The following is a 17,558-nucleotide window of genomic DNA, read 5'->3' as shown; positions in this document are numbered from 1 at the left end:
GGGATAAACAGTAGCCTATGTCACTCTCCAGGTCTTTAACTTTACCTATTCATACAAATATCTCTTCTATCCGTTCGTTGATTGCGATGTAATTGAAGAATAAACCAGCCTGATCTCTCTCTTGTCATGTAGGATTGCCGACCCACCGGGCTATGCGAGTAAGGGAACAGAGAATTTTTGCGCACTTGTGCACTATGATGAATGTCCAGATGGCTAATCTGCATAGTGATACTTATTTCATTTGTCATATTATGTCTCTATCCGATTCACAAGAGACGTCGCTCGTACCAATAAATAAGAATCCAATTTGCATTTTAAAAGGAAACTCTTGGAAAAATCATGCGCTGAAATAAGCCGGTCGCGTATTATGAAGAACACGGCATTTGTTATACTTTTACTGAAATATCTACTTTTGTAGAACTTACTGTACTTTTGTATTCTGAAGTCAGGGGTTGTCTGTATTCCATCAAGCGTACGTTTCGTATACTGATATGAGAAACCAAGATACTTAACACAGTACCTTTATAAGTTTAACTTAAAAAAACTGAACTTATTTAGTTCTACTTGAAAATGGTAATTTTAAATTGCGAAGAATCTTAATCCTTTATCCTAAGTTTGAATGTTTGCAGGTAAGTTACGCTTTCACACCACAATGACTGAAAATGAAAAAAGCTAAGTAATTGCACAGGTACCCTGAATTGCCATATAATTTTATACTGAAAAATTAAAAAGTTAAATTTGTTTTAAAACCAAAGTATATCCATCCTCCACGTGTACCTAAAGTCATAGGCTTCATCTAGTCTAGTCCTTTATAAATTAATCAAAATTTTGTTTATTTATCAAAGAAGTGAAATAGAATTCGCGGAAAATAAGGAAAGTATCACTCAAAGTGCATTTCACGAATGCTTTTTGCGATTCTTTTTGAAAATGAATCTCAATATCTTCGTTCTGTGTATCAGTATTTTCTTACATTTTCGTATAAAATGCAACGAGCGCAGTTTGTTGCGAAAAATTTCGGGATAAGGAGGGATCCCCATACGCAGGCCGCATACCTAAAAAGCGCTGTAAAAAATTCCATGTGCTTGATGCGTTCATGGAATGAAACGGTACAGTGTGCAACGTTGACTTACAAACTTATATGCCTAAAATTACTATCCTTATAGCTTTGATAATAAAGACGATATTTCAGTGAAGTGTACGGTGATGGTTATAGTGTAAAAGATTATGTTTGAGTTGTATGACAAGCGTGTATTGTATCAGAAAAAGTCAACCTCCCCTCATACTAATATATCATATTGTCTTGCGGATGTAAGTCGCGGACATGACTGTCATTGTAAAATCTGCTTTATTTTCAATCATAAGTATTATATTGTATAAAGGACACAATACATTATTTAGTTCATGTAACACAGTTCTGTATAATACTAATCATTATTGATAGAATAGTAGCGTTATTTCAGCTGTTTGGTCAGTTTTATATTATAAGTAGGGGGTGATCACCGGAACATATGATCCTACTCTGAAATACTCTCACTGATTGATTTTGACGTTATCCTGGAATGCTATGAATTATATTACGCGGGCCAAATCGCGGGCAAAAGCAAAAGCTTATTTCCTATAGTCACGAAAGTTCATCATTATAAATATTATGACAAAGTAATTAATAATATACTTAATTATGTCTCTTCCAACTTCTTAGAATTGTCCCGTGTTAAGTATACTTCAACTTTACAAAATTTTACTTACTATAGAATTAAATCTACATTTTCGTAGAAATGTAAGACTAATTAGAAGCACCTACCTTATAGCTATAAAATAAGAAACTTTGTCACGTGCCTCTGAATAAATTGCGGTGAACTTAATTAAAGAGTTTTACCCTTCGGAACCACACTTTGAGTTTAACTTAAAGGAATCAAGTATTTACTAGAATTTCGTTCAAGTAATGGCCAATTTATTTTATTTGGTGCCAAGCAGTCAAGATTTTCTTTGGCTTTCTTTGTTTTGAAACAAATTATAATTTAAGTAATTACATAATTATTAATTTCGTCAATGAAAGGGCCACTTAATTAATTTTTTCATTGGAAACATATAAAAACAAAAGGGAATAAAATGTAAAGAGACCTAACTTGTTTGAAACAAACCGACGTAATTAAGCTTTTATACGAGCAGTAGTAAGAAAAAACTGTTGCTGTTAATAATTCAAAAAATTAATTTAACCTCAGCTTGTAACAAAACGTTAAAAATTGAAGTTTATGTAACGGGTACCCACGTACCACGATTAATTTGATAACACATTAAAATACAATAAAACATTAAAATAAAAAGCACCTTTTACACTACGACCTGAGTCTTTACGAATAAACATATTTTATTCATTTAGTATCGCAAAGCGATATACTTCATGTTATAGGTTAGCTGCTAACTTATAACATTATATCGCTTATTATTACAATGTTATATTTTTTGGCTAACCGTTAGCCTAAAAATATGACATTGCAAGTGACAATAGGCAAAGTTATATCTGACTCCCACAAGCTACTCGACACTGGCGAAGTGTATTGTGCTGGGCTGGCACTACAAAAAGCCACCAAACAAGAAAAGAAGAAGATAACCTTGCTAATCTATATTTTTCTTTCGCAGGATGCTCATCCCAAACTCTTCGGATATTCCCGATGCCGAAGCAACAGACGGTGGCCGTGGGCAAGTCCGTGGTGTTGACGTGCCAGGCCGACGCGCCCGATCCCGCCCTAGTCACGCAGCCGCAGTGGAGGGATCCCAAGGGACTCATTATAAAGGAAGCGGCGTTAGTACTCGTTTAAACTTTTTGTTTATGGTTAACTTGGAAAAGGGAACACTAAATTTATTCTTTTTTGAAACGAAGACTTGCTATTAAGATATTTGTTATTAGACTAGGGGCATCATCTTGATGAAAAACGTGCTCAAAATTCTGTTTCTTCAATTTCTTCAAAATCGATTAAACTGATAGGCTTTTGACAATCCCGTGGGAACGCTTTGGTTTTCCGGGGTAAGCTAACTCTGTACCAAAATTTAATCAAAATCGGTTAAGCTGTTGGGCCGGGAAAAGCTAGCAGGCAAACTGACGGACACACTTTGGCATCTATTAATATTAGAAATTATTATTATTTAGAAATTTCCTTGAAGTGTAAGTAAAACACTATCATATAAATTAATTTAATCGCTTATACATGTTTCTTTCAGTCACACATCACTCACGTCACACGTCTTATTTGTATACTGTCCAAGCCTGTGTTTTTAACCCCCGACCCAAAAAGAGGGGTGTTATAAGTTTGACGTGTTATCTGTGTATCTGGGTATCTTTATATCTGTCTGTGGCATCGTAGCTCCTAAACTAATGAACCGATTTTACTTTAGTTTTTTTTTGTTTGAAAGGTGGCTTGATCGAGAGTGTTCTTAGCTATAATCCAAGCAAATCGGTTCAGCCGTTTGAAAGTTATCAGCTCTTTTCTAGTTACTGTAACCTTCACTTGTCGAGAGTGTTATAAATTTTTAATTTACACTTGTAATCATTCATTTTTCTAATTACCAGAGCCGGCACTAGGCCCGAGATCTACACGGAGCCGATGCCCGCGAAGCAGCTGCAGTACCTGTACATATCGTCCATCACCACCGCAATGGCAGGCAATTACACCTGCGAAGCGACCTACACAAACATGCCGCTCAGCGCCAGCGTGGTTTTGGAAACTTTCGGTATTGCTTTCACATATTTTATTTATTTGGAAAACTTTATTGCACACACAAACATATATATAGAAAAAAATTAGAAGAAACTATACTAGATGGTGCGAAGACGGCCTTATTGCTACAGCAATCTCAACTAGCTGATGCCCGCGACTTCGTTCGCGTGGATTTAGATTTTTAAATCCCTTGGGAATTGTTGGATTGTTCGGGATAAGAAGTAGCCTATGTCACTCTCCAGGTCTTTAACTATAGATATTTATTATGCAAAAAAAATACATCAATCCGTTGCATCGTTGCTACGTGATTGATGGACAAACCAATAAACTAACAAATAAACACACTTTCGCATTTATAATATGGGCAGTGAGATAGTTTTCCTTTACTTGTGTTATAAGACCTACCTACTTGCTGAATTTCATAATTCTACTCGTAGGTCAACGGGAAGTACCCTATAGGTTTTCTTAACAGACACGACAGACGGACAACACAGTGATCCTATAAGGGTTCCGTTTTTCCTATTGAGGTACGGAACCCTAAAAATGTATAATCTAGATCATACAATAGCATAGTTTGTTAATCATGTAGTATTTTTTTAGTTGCCATCACATGGACAAATGCGAATGAAAATCAGTATGCGACAAAGGGAAAGGATTTTAAAATAATGTGTGAAGTCACAGCCGAACCAGCACCCTCAGTAGATTGGTTTAAAGAAGGAACTAGTGTAAGTATTTTGATAATATTATTTTAATAAATAACATGACAGGTAGACTCGTTCTAGTTTGTTCTGTAGTCAAAGTAGGTAATAAATACAACAGTTCATGACAGTTATAGAACTACTAACAAAACGTCGAGGCTTGACGTCAGTGGCAGGCGACAAACTCTTGTACATTTAACGCCTAGTAGCCCTAAGGTAGTCCTATTTTCCTTTGATTTTACGTCACCCATAGCCTAATATTTAATATATCGTCGATTCACGATCAAACCGAGAGTTCTCTCACTCTAGTTCACTCTGGTAGTATGTATAATAAACTTTCTTTTTGAAATGTGTTTTTTATTTGTAAAACTTTATTGCACACACAAATATATATATGCCTAATGTGTCTACGGAAAACATTAGAATAAACCTGTACTAGATGGAATACAATATTAAAATCCATTAAAAGCTTAGAAGCCATAAGCGGATTGCAACTTTGTATTATAGGTACCATTGAGAAATCGGAGTGCATATTTTATAGGCATAATATATTAATATTTCATAATTTTAAATTACCAAAGAGAAGGTTGGAAGAAAGGATCGCGTGGAAGAAAGGATATGTGTGTAAAAGGAGTGGGAAATGCGTTGACGTATGACAGGAGTGGAAGAAAAAGACACGTTCCATTCTACATGACATGGGTGAAAGCTGAAGAAGAAGAAGACATGACTTGGGATAAAGGTCAAGAAGAAGATTAATATTTCATCATTTTGTTTTAGATCGCAACTGGTGATAGATACGTTATTCACGCCAATGGCTTATTGATCAAGAATATCCAAGAAAGTGATGACGGTACTTACACTTGTCGAGCCGTTGTTATACAAACTGGAGAGTTATCGGAACGAAATATTAAACTTGAGGTAGGTACGAATTTTACAAAATTTCTATTACTGTCTAAATTATTGTCTACTAATTGTTGTTACTTATTGTTGTTGCAGTCACTGTGTAAAATATTGTATAAATTGTGTACTGTTTAAATACTTCTGTCTAAATTATTATTTGTTTGGGCATTAAACCCTTAAGATCGCGACAGGTCGAAATGGCGCAAAATGGCGCTTTTACGCGCAAAATTCTAATCAGTGCTACTTTTTAGGTAAACACTGCTCCAGAAATGGAAGAACGTGAAACTAAAGTTGTAATAAAAGAAGGTGAAACTGCCTCGATCACTTGTAAAGCTAGAGGAAAACCTCCACCAACTTACTCATGGATCAAAGCTTCTACACGAGAGGTAATATTGATGGAAAATAACTCAATTTGCATATATTCTAAGCATGTATTAGGTATTTTTACCTAATTGCGGCGAAACCCAAAAAAAGGGTTATGTGGTTGACCTGTATGTATGTGTATAATATGCACATGTACGTGTCTCTGTCCGTTCCTACTCGTTGTCCCCTCGTAGATAACTACTCATGGCTAAACTGATTTTGATAAATGATACGTCAGTAGATTCGTGAACTAATGGCGCAAGTGTCACTGGGTACATTAAAATCATAAAAAAATCAAAATGAAGGATTTTATGCGCTTCAATGTGTCTGTAAAAAAATGTATAGCAAACTGTCAAAGTTTATTTTGAAAACATTTTGAAATTGTTAGGTTTAAGCAAAGTATTGTTTTACAGAACTTAGGCACTACTCCCCGCTTCAGTGTTGATGAAATCAAAGGACTTCTAACATTTGATAGAGTAGAAGCCGGCGATTACGGCAAATATATCTGCAGCGCAGTAAACCAGGCTGGCCACAACGAAACTGAAATAGAAGTCGAAGTTTTGGTTCGTCCGAGAATATTTGAATTATTCAATACCACGGCTGCTGAAAATATGGAGGGAAGATTGGAATGTAAAGCTACGGGACGGCCGGTGCCTCGGATTAGCTTTAGAAAATTGAGCAATACCGATCGTTTCGTGAATGGTCCAAACGATGATGGAAGGTAACTTTAACTTTACTTTACTTATTTCTCTTTTGGTGTACAAAATTGATTGATCTAATACAAGGCTTGGCCAGAAATATAAAAACTTGTTCTAGCGGCGCCACTAGTATATATGGTCTATGGTCACTAAAGTTTGGCGAGTTTTCCGCAATATGGCGATGTATTTTATTTTTCTGGTCAGCCTTGGTTAGGTGTTTGATAAATCATATAAAATGACAAATGAGGTATGTAGTACCAAATAGTTAGTCCCATAGATTATTTTGTTGTCTCTGATATTTCCGAACGTTTACAAACGTTCTAACGGTCCTTCGAGTTCAGAAAACTGTTTTATATCTTATATCCACGATCAACTGTTTTGATCAAGGGTTAGAGTCAAATATTTTTTTTTAATTCTCGTTTCTCTGACGGAGATCATGCTACGAGGCTATTTTTATATACGGACATTATCGGACAACTTATATACCTAATTTAAAACATATTTTGCAGGATCACTATAGAAACCAGGAGTCATCAAACTGGGGATCAAATGGAATCGAGTGCTGTCATAACAATTTCAAAGTTAAACCGTACGGATGATGGCTTATACGAATGCGTTGCTGAAAATGAAGGTACAATATAAAAGCCAACTATATTATGAGATCACTATTATTCGCTTATTTATTTAGGAATGTTTAAAAAAATATACTAACAAACAACAAAAATTAAATAACAAACACATTCATTAAAATATTATGATAAGTAAATGGGTCCCACTAGGACCTAAGGTGCCGGTGGTCAGGGCTCTAGAGTGAGGAACTTCCTCTCGAACATGCCATCTCAAGAATTTTCTGTAGCCAGCCCTTGGATCCAACAGATAAGCGGTAGACCACCAGGTTCCATTTCTAACCAGGAACAAAAGTTAATATTTACCTTAGGTACCTACGTCAGTTAGACGGATTCTACTCTCTATGAATTAATTCTAAAGCTCTTATCATTACAGGTGGCGAAGCAAGACGGAATGGCCATCTAACTGTTCAGTTTAGGCCTTCCTTCGAACACATGAATAATGTACCAGTTTGGAGTTGGAATGCACAGCCTGTCAATATAAGTTGTATTGCTGAAAGTATTCCTAACGCGACCATTAAATGGAAGTAAGTGAATAATTTTTGAAATGTTCGCCATGAATGCCTAGAAATTGTAAATCGAACTTTTGAAAAAAGCAACCGCCGAGTTTTTTGCTGGTTCTTCCCGGTAGGAACGTCATTCCGAACCAGTGGTAGATTATTTTGACTATTCAAAAGCTGCAAAAGTTTACTTGAGTAAAAATATGTATATCCTTTTCTCCTATTCGGAAGGTAGAGGGTTTAATCCCGGGCACACACTTCTAACTTTTCGGTGTTATGTAATATACTGTATAATATACCTACGGTGAAGGAAAACATCGTGAAGAAACCTGCATGCCTGAGAGTTCTTCATAATGTTCTCAAAGGCGTGTTAAGTCTGCCAATCCGTACTTAGCCAGCGTGGCGGACGTCACACCTACTCGTTCTGAAAGCTGAGGCTCGTTCTCAGTAGTGGGCCGGCGATGGGTTGATCATGATGACCATAAAGTGAATTATTTTTAGGTCAGTTTTTAAAATATTATTTTTATTTAATTGGTTCATTTACTAATTCCAATTTCTGTTATTTCAGGTTCCATGAGTATGACTTGGTGGAAACCCCACACGTCAGGATATACGGTTCGGGTCCCATAAGTTATGTGACAATAACACCAATTGATACGAGTCTGTATGGTATATACAAATGTATCGCGACAAATACTCTAGGTGAAGCAGAACACATTATCCAATTGAGACAAGCCTTCCCTCCAGGACCTGTGGTTCAGGTAAGAATTTTTGATTTTTTAACTTTGAATTTTTTAGTACTTTTATCATAATTCTAGGGTATTTCTGTTAATACGAGTATTTCTTACAAAACACTGTAATTGGTTATCACAATAAAATAATCAACAATTTTTTTTAGTTGAAGTGCGGTTGCGATTCTTGACCTCTGTATGAGATTTTTAAATCTTCTTAATCGATGTCATGAAAATCCTTGGACCAATTTTGCTAATCACTGTAATAACTTAAATTTCCACCTTACTGACAAAAAACGCCCTTTTGACCGATTGAAATGATAATAAGAAAACATAAATAGAAGACGTAAATATTATGATACCTAATAATAATGGACGATAGAGAATTCTTATTTATTCGGTTTATTTCAGGCGAAACAAGATACTATTACGGCAACTTCAGTTTCATTCAATATAGTAGGTCCGCCTGAAGATATGGGCCCTCCAATAGAGGCCTACACAGTACAATTTAAGGAAAACGGAAACTTTGATTGGAATCTTGCCATGAATCGAACGTGGTCTGCCAATTCTCTGTACATTGTTGAGAATTTGAGGCCTATGTTTACGTATGACTTTAGGTTCGCAGCTATCAATAGAGTTGGGGTTGGCAGTTGGGGTGCTCCTATTACAGTTATTATGCCCAGAAGGTAAGAATAATTTACTAGAAGTCGCCAATAAAATTTGATATTGAAGTTTTTTTTCTACCCTAATGTTTTTTGCAGATCACCGCCTGAACAGCCAAAGTGGAGAGAATCAATAAGTTCAGAATCTCTTATTCATGGAAAATATGCAGACAGATATGAACTGCAGTGGAAAATACCTGCTGATAATGGGGAACCAATAGACATGTACGATGTTAGCTATTGTCCTGTAAGTATATACCTATAACTCGTACTTTGCTAAATGTTTTTTTAATTAATTAATTAATATATTTTAAAGTTTTATAGAAATAAAAATCGAATTTTATAGAATTGTTTATAGAATTAATAAAAGTTCAGCCATTTTACAATAATTTTGTTAGCTGTAATGTGACATTTTACTCAAAACAGTAATTTCCTTACAGGTCTTGAAAGTTAATGGAAAATGGCAAGTAGCTGCCGAGTCAGAATGTTTCACGGAGGAGTTGAAATCTTTCGAAGCGATTAGTTACGAAATTCGTGGGTTACGACCGGACACTCGATACCGAATGCACGTTCGGGCTCACAACGCTCTTGGCTTCTCTCAACCAGCTCAACTCTATGTCCAGACCGCTCTCGGTGAGTACAGCCAAGAACATAACCAAATACCAATCCGAGCTGGTTTCTACGACGTTTACACCGCACCCGATCCCTCAGATTCCGCTGCATACCTCACTATGTCTTCTGTTATAGTTTTATTTTCATCCCATCTCGTCTGTATGATTTTGTGAAGTATGAACAGTGAACACTTTGGGTCAGTGCTCAGTTTCATCTCAGTGCTTATTATAGACGTTTCTTTAGCCATGTCTTATATTTCTTTATTAATTTAATACAAAAGTACAATACTAGTATGTTATTATTTTCAAAAGTAAGGTATTATTATATTGTGATTGTATTATCAGTTTTAAGTTTATTTTTATATTGAGTTATTATTACGATTGAGCTTTAAGCTTTTGCATTAAAATGTGACACAGTTGTGCAATTTTGCCTTAATTAACGATGAGAGTCACTAGAAAAAAGGAATGCTGGGACTGTAACGTCAACAATAGATTCATATAATTTCTTATTTTATAGATTAATTTTAGGTTTCCTTACGTTTTTTATAACTTTATGTTTAAAATATAAGTTGATGTTGCAGTTTCTAGAGAAGACTGGTAATCATAATTGATTAATTAGTTAACAAGTCTGTCTCTTTATTTAGTGCATGTGTTTTATGTAATGCGTTTGAGTCTAACTTCCAATTACCCATCGGCATCACAATATATTTAAAATGATCTTATACTTTAAGTTGTTTTACTTTTAATGGTAAGTTATATTGCTTTTGTACATTTTCAATTATTTTTTATTTGTCATTGTAGATAACTAACATACTTTGTTCATGAAATTTATATCAACTATATTTATATAATTATTTATGCTATCTAAAATATTTTTAGGTAACCCAAGTGGAAGTCCAAGCATTTTCCGATGGACTCACTCTAGTACGGACATCCTAGTTACAATGCTTATAATATATATCCTAATATAAAATATCATATTAGCCATTATACAATTTATTAAACTAAATAAGTCCAAAGACGACTGTTATTTAGGAGTTTATGTGATAAAATTTGTTGCTGTATAAATAGATATAAAACACCTCAGCATATAAAGTCATCATTATAATGATTTATCACGAATTAATTTGAATTAAATTGCGAAAAATTATTCCTGTTAGTGTAGAATTCATTAAAGACTTTATGATGTTAAATTTTTAAATAGACAGTAGATAGTTAATTGGCAAACACATTAACACTGCCATGATGTAAAAGGAAACCATGTTTTGGAATAAATGTTATAGGATAATAAACTTCTCAATGTAGAATAAGAAATTTGTGTACGAATTTTTGATGACTATTTTATTCGTTTTAGTAAGATCTTTCTAAATAAATTAAATGTTACGAGAGAATATCGTCCAAATGAAGTTAATGAATGAAAAGAGGATGGTTGATATTGTAATATTGCTGAGCTATTAAGAGAAATAGAATTAAGTGTAGTTAGGTAGAAAAGATCTAAGTGTCAAGTTGGAATTGTGATGAAATCGGAATGAAACTGACCAATGTGAAAAAATAAATATTATAAAAATCGAAAAAGTCTGTGATTTCAAACAAGTTTTTTTTTTGTTAATTTGAATGAAGTTTTACATTTTTTGATAAATTATTTTCATTATAAGAATATAAAATAAGCTTGAATATTTTAGTCCAAAAAATACCGTCCGTAGTATTTCATAAATATAACTTTGTACAGCTTCATTCATAATTATGTACCTTTACCCTCCTACTGTTAATGATGATTAATTAGTACCCAAAAGTTCTAGATTTTTATAAATTGAATCCCATTGTATAGATTAATAATATCCCTCTAAAGAAAGCTGTCAAGATGCTCATCAAGAAATGCATTAACCCCTTTCGAATGTTCTTTGACAAGTGTGTTTGTGTCACCCTGATCAAATTATGGGTAAATATATTTTATATTAATAATGTTACATAGTTTAAACTTGCTACACTTCCCTTGGAATGTACTAATTAATGTACTGCATGTCCTTCTCAAAGCTAGATTTGTGTACACCCTTCCGATATTAATTAAACTAAAACCATTCGCATGGTCTGTATTAATATACCTACTCTACGACATGTGAATCCCTCTTAGATTAGAACTACGTAATAGATGACAAAACTATCTAATTATTTAGTAGACGTGTATTTAATTAGCTCATATTTTTTGATACATATTAAAATTTGTTTCTTTAAAGCATGATATATATTTAAATTTTACAGACATAAATTTGTCATATTGGCAAATTGTAGAATAGTGAAAGAGATTTTAATTTTACTTGTGTCCTAAATTATAACTGTTAATAGGTCTTCCAAGGTTTTTTTATGAAAAACAAATAGCGTTATTTGTAGTTTGAAAGAAATTACCATCTTTTTATCAAAGTTATATTGATGCGGTTATATTCGTGCTCCTTAGGATAATACAAGTTCAAACTACAAATAAGAATTTTCATATAAGCGTCCCCAAGTTATTATTATATCGGTGATGGTTATTAGAGTTCCATCGAATTTTACTTTATGAAAAGAATGCTCCTGTTATATTATTTTATATGTAACTAGTTCCATATCGCTTGTTATAGATTCAAAATTTTGTTATGGGGTTTGAAAATTTATGTTGCGTCAATTCAAGTTATTTGGAATGTTTGCATCTTGACAACTTTACTTTCTTTCTGTTATCTATACAATTTAATTATGTTTATGCATCATTTACTTCGCTATCGACATTTTCTCTGTATTTAATTTACATTCAAACCCCATTTCATTCAGATGGAGGGCTTTCGTGTTTTAAAAATTATATTTTTGAACTATTTCAGTACGTTGAAAATATTTGTTGGTGATTGGGTGCACGATATCTTATCCTGAAAGCACTCCTTATTCACCACTGTTGATTGTAATAAATGTGTGTATTTATAGTAATTATTCAATGAATCAGAACATTTGTTACAATCTTTATCGTTTCACCTAACAAATTCAGCTTCTTCAATACGATGCATAAAACTAACTTGAAGAGCAGTAAATTACGAAGTTTGTTCTTTCAGTAAAGATTTTAAATAATTGTTACCATCATTTTGTATCCGGGTTTACTGCTCTTTCAATACATTCTGTGTTATAATGAAAATATTTTTGAAATATATAAATTCAACAGGTGTGGAACGTTCTGGATTTGCTGCTCCGCATCTCTTATCGAGTGGAGCTATAATTGGATTGGCATTGGCTGGCGTATTTATCTGCCTCATCATTGTTGATCTTCTTCTGCTGTGCTTTAGACGGCAAGGTGTTATTGCTACAATTTGTGGACGGCGGGTCAAGAAACATTCAGACGATGAAGCCAAATTGGGAAGGTAATTATTTTAATTCGCTTCCTACTCAGATTAATTCTATTAAAAATATGTGTATTTTTATATCTTTAAAATTATATTCCGTGCTAACACAATCAGATTTAAGATTATTATCATTATGCACATCATCGACATTATATTATCGAAATTCCTTGTTACCAATGTTGCCTTTTCCTTTTGGTTCTCCTTTATCCGATCCGTAACAAGTGTTAGTGTCGATGAGAGATGTTTCTGCCCGCTAGTCTGTACGGTTGGCGCTTCCCGCTCCCTTATTGCAGCACGAAGCCGCGCGCGCCGCCTTCCCCCGCGCCCCTGCCGCCGCCTGTCAAGCTCGTGTCAACTCCGACGTAAGGCATCACGTGAAACCACGATTTCCTGCATGCTTTTGTGTGTGCGGATGCTATGATCTGGTCTGGCCCTCGTGAGGAGAGTTATTATCATAAACTTTATACAAATATGTTTCGAGGTTAACGTAGGTGATCTAAAATGTATGCTTTTCGCTGGGGCCAACCGATTTGTATATATCGATTTTGAACACAAGTAAGCTTTGCGTTAAGCCTTTGTAAATATATCAGTATTAGTCGATGGTATTAGTTAATGTACTTTTAGATAGAGTATTAGCCTCAACATTAGAATTTTAAATTATATTTCACAAAATTTGTAGTAAGCAATAAGTTAAAATTTTAGTGGGAGTATTTTTCTTACAACTAGTATGACCTATTTTGGTTTTATTAACTTGCTGTTCAATAAAATAGACAGGTGTTATATTTTACCGTTACAGTTGTAATAATCGAATACCTGGAACATCTCTTACGACAAATTTCATGTCATATTCATTTTTCATTCAGTCAGTTAGTACGGCTAATATATTTTACCCTTGTTGTTCTTTATGTCGTCCTATTTCTCTTTTGTTATTCCTTGTCGATTATTCTATTTTATTTATATATACTTATGTAATATGCACTGAATTTTCATTAATAAAGTAAAATTATCTTCTACACGCTGCCACATTCCGGTCACTTGTAGTTATATTCCAACTACTCCAGTGTAAGATATACTAATATTCTACAATGAGTTTTTTCTGCACTTTGACGAAAAACTTAACTGCTTGTTTCTCAAATGCCTTTTTTATTTACGCTAATATTGTCAAAAGTTTAATTTGCAATTTGTATCTAGTTTTTAGGCGCTACTGCATCGCAAGCACTACAACGACTGTAAAATAGTCACTTGTAAATTTTCAGATTGGTGATTGTGTTTTTATGTACATATTATATTATAGTTTTTAAGTTAAGAAGTTTAAAAAAGTTAAAGGTTAAAGTTTTCAATTTATTATTCACAGAGACGAAAAGGAACCTCTCAAAGACACTGGGGACGACGGAATAAAAAGGAATTCTTCAGTAGAGTTCGATGGACGTCGAGTATATGCAACAAGTGGAGGGCCAATTATTGGCAAAAACTCCGCTGTTTAAATCATCAGACTTATGAATCATGCAACAATGATAATCTATTTTTATAGATATTGATGTCCATGGAAGAGTACGGGCAAATAATTCGAAACGTGACTATTAATGGATATAATGAGATTAATGTTACGAGTATTGAAGCTTGTGTGTTTGTGATGAGCGCGACCAGTATTTAAAACTGCCAAAAGACGAATTATATCGCTTATTATTAAGTGCGTTATTAGTATTATCGCGTTTTGTTACACTTAATATTTGAAAGGCCGAATACTTTTAAGATTTCAAAAATCAGACTTAAAATCAGAATTAGACTCAACGCTAATGCCTCTCTTAAACATAAAGAGACGTTTTTGTATTCGGCCGTTAATATCACAAAATACTTAATTAGCACTAAATAGAAATTCAAATATTGATTAACAATAAAGTATATTACTAATTATTATCTTTGTTTAAAAAGACACATCTCGCTCATTGAATAGATAGAATATTTGTACTTTTTAATATTTTATCACAATAAAAGACTTGCATTTATTCAAGTCGAATACTGCTTCAAGAGGTACAAAATGTGCCTTTTATAAATTAGGTACTTTTATGAGGGTATTTAAGATCAGGCTAGATTGATTGTATATAATATTATCACTACCTAGAATAGTTTTGAAGTCACAATATTATTGAACTTTTTTTTTTGTTGAAAATATGGACAGTTGCAATCGATTACTTCTCTTACATTTTCATTAAGTTCTCACTTATAGAATTTTACGATAGCTAGGTAGGTACAATGCGTTTGAGTATTTTTGAACGGGGAATTAGGAATGTTTATTCCGTTTTTGTGAAGAAATGCAGAATATTAGACGCACCATCGTTATTATCGTAAGTCGTGTAAATAAGTTATTTATAATTTTGTAAATATAGCTATTATGTTTGTATACTTAGTAAATAAAAACATCTGTAAGAGATACATTATGCTTCTCACTAATTGAATTGGTATTTACTATGGTAAGATCTCTTTCATCTATTTCTCTTTTTGTAACGTTATTTTAAATTATAATGTTTACATGACCTATGATCGATGTGAAAGCATTGTTGTAGTTAGTATTTGTTTTTAATTATTATATAAGCATACCGTAGATAAACTTACCTTTAATTTCATTAACGGGTCCCAAATAGGTTTTAGTTACTATTATACAATATTTATATCAGTTTTTAAGTCATAGGAAATAACTATACTGATTTAGGGACTAGTGATCAATAATACATATTGGAAAATGTACGTTTATTTATGACTTTTTTAAGTAAGACACGAATGATAATTTTTCTCTATGGCAGCTCCAGTATAGCTTTAAGGTATTCGAAAAAAGTTTATATAAATCACTTACTTATTTTTCAAAGAATTATGTTGATCATAATTTTCTAATTTCTTGTTTGTATTTAATTTTCATTGTAATTTACTAGTTTTATTAATATAGGTACTTTAGCCTTCATGTCTTCGATTATGTTTGTATCCCTTAGATTTTGATCATCGTTTTATAATCTCACAGTTTTAGATATATTTTATAGTGTAAATTGAAACACAGGTTTTCCTGTACACACTATTTAATGTACATTTTTATATCCACGATCAAAAACACAGCTGATGTAAAGAGCTTTTGACGCATATTACATACCTATATTTATATCAAAATATCGAGTGTAATCTATTATCAAAGCTTTTATTATGTAGGGACACTATTTACATCTAGGAATAAGCCTCGTGAATCTATGTCAGCTTTGTATGAGATGTTAAAGGGGAACGCACACTTATTCGAGCCGAACGAGTCGAACGAAACAAATTTTAGAATTCTGTATATGAAATCTCATTAATTATACATCATTATTAAGCCTCCCACACTTCTCCGCGTCATGGAATTGTCATTTTCATATTCACAATTCTAAAATTCGTTTCGTTCGACGCGTTCGGCTCTGATAAGTGTGCGTTCACCTTAAAGAAATGATATTGTAACGAAAGCAAGAATGCGCATTTTTATAAAATAAATGTCTTTAATATACATTTTCTTTTATTTACTCAATACGTATATGTATAGATGAAAGTATCTAATCATAAAAAGACCTGAAGCAACACACCTTTGTTACTCTCACCATCGCCGGCTCACTACAGAGCACGGATCTCTTCTCAGTATTCTCAGTATGAAACGTCACACACCTTTGAGTATATATTATGTATATTATGTAAAACTTCCAGGCATGCAGGTTTCCTCACGATGTTTTCCTTCGCCGTTAAAGCGAGTGATACTTATTCAATTACTTAAAACGCGCATAACTCCGAAGTTATAGGTGCGTTCCCGGGATCGAACCCCCGACCTCCCCAATAAGAGGCGGATGTGCTAACCACTAGGCTATCACGGCATGTACTTTTTGCCATAGTAATATTATAATATTTGAAATTCTAAAATTATAATGAAAACAAAGCACGGAGGAACTATGCCAAAGTGAATAAAGCTGAGCTTGAGTTATTATAAATTCTTTCGTCTATCTTCTTCGTCGTCTTTCGTGTCATAGAAATTCTGAGTAGGTATAGATAGATATATAGTTTGAAATAGCTGTGCCTAAAAATCTACATCTATCGTTGTCGTCAACTCATAGACGTCCACTACTGGGTATAGGTCTCTTGTAGCCAGGACTTCCACACATGGTCTGAGTCCAGCGGCTCCTGCAATTACTTGTCTGCCATTCCAGGCTCCATCTTGGGACCCCAAAGTCTATCGGGTATTCGAACTATCTACTCCACCCATTGCCATTCAGCTTCGCAACCCGTTGACATATGTCTCCTCATTTTAGACTTGATAACGTAGAGAAATTCAGAGCATAGATTTCTCCGTAGCCCACTCAGAGAGTGAATGAGGTTGTTAGGCCATAAAGACGAGCCTAATAGAAATAAACCATAAATTGACGAACTCACTGGGTTCAGCGGTGAGTGCTGTGGTCTTATAAGTGGGAGGTCCCGGATTTGATGCCCGGCAGAGGCAATTTCTAAATTGTCTCCGGTCTGGTCTGGTGGAGACTTCGGCCGTAGCTAGTTACCACTCTACCAGCAAGGGGCCGCTAAGCAATTTAGCGTTCCGGCACGATGCGGCACAGAAACCGATCAGGGATATGGATATAATAATACTGGCCCTTCCAAGTTAGCCGGCTTCCATCTTAGACTGAATTATCACATACCAC

General features: G+C 34.0%; 1 protein-coding gene across 7 annotated transcripts in view; it reads left to right on the top strand.

Moving 5' to 3' along the window:
- Positions 1-16,384, top strand: part of LOC123872916 (fasciclin-2) — a 161,331-nt gene extending 144,947 nt beyond the window's left edge. The window contains exons 2-17 of one of the 7 annotated variants that reach the window (XM_045917508.1): positions 2,641-2,803; positions 3,569-3,729; positions 4,317-4,441; positions 5,192-5,332; positions 5,566-5,700; positions 6,091-6,398; positions 6,885-7,006; positions 7,378-7,528; positions 8,070-8,262; positions 8,644-8,918; positions 8,994-9,141; positions 9,335-9,527; positions 12,687-12,882; positions 13,158-13,226; positions 13,906-13,926; positions 14,219-16,384. In XM_045917508.1, the coding sequence (XP_045773464.1) occupies positions 2,641-2,803; positions 3,569-3,729; positions 4,317-4,441; positions 5,192-5,332; positions 5,566-5,700; positions 6,091-6,398; positions 6,885-7,006; positions 7,378-7,528; positions 8,070-8,262; positions 8,644-8,918; positions 8,994-9,141; positions 9,335-9,527; positions 12,687-12,882; positions 13,158-13,226; positions 13,906-13,926; positions 14,219-14,348 (2,531 nt within the window). In that variant the 3' untranslated portion in view covers positions 14,349-16,384. Of the gene's footprint in view, positions 1-2,640; positions 2,804-3,568; positions 3,730-4,316; positions 4,442-5,191; positions 5,333-5,565; positions 5,701-6,090; positions 6,399-6,884; positions 7,007-7,377; positions 7,529-8,069; positions 8,263-8,643; positions 8,919-8,993; positions 9,142-9,334; positions 9,528-10,384; positions 11,126-12,686; positions 12,883-13,121; positions 13,227-13,905; positions 13,927-14,218 lie in introns of those variants that run through there. The other 6 variants (XM_045917506.1, XM_045917511.1, XM_045917510.1 and 3 more) reach the window with 6 other exon arrangements.
- Positions 16,385-17,558: the final 1,174 nt, after the last annotated feature.

The sequence above is a fragment of the Maniola jurtina genome, chromosome 16 (assembly GCF_905333055.1).
Source record: "Maniola jurtina chromosome 16, ilManJurt1.1, whole genome shotgun sequence".
Lineage (NCBI taxonomy): Eukaryota > Metazoa > Arthropoda > Insecta > Lepidoptera > Nymphalidae > Maniola > Maniola jurtina.
Note: the sequence above shows the minus strand (reverse complement) of the source record. Positions and strands in the feature narration are given on the sequence as shown.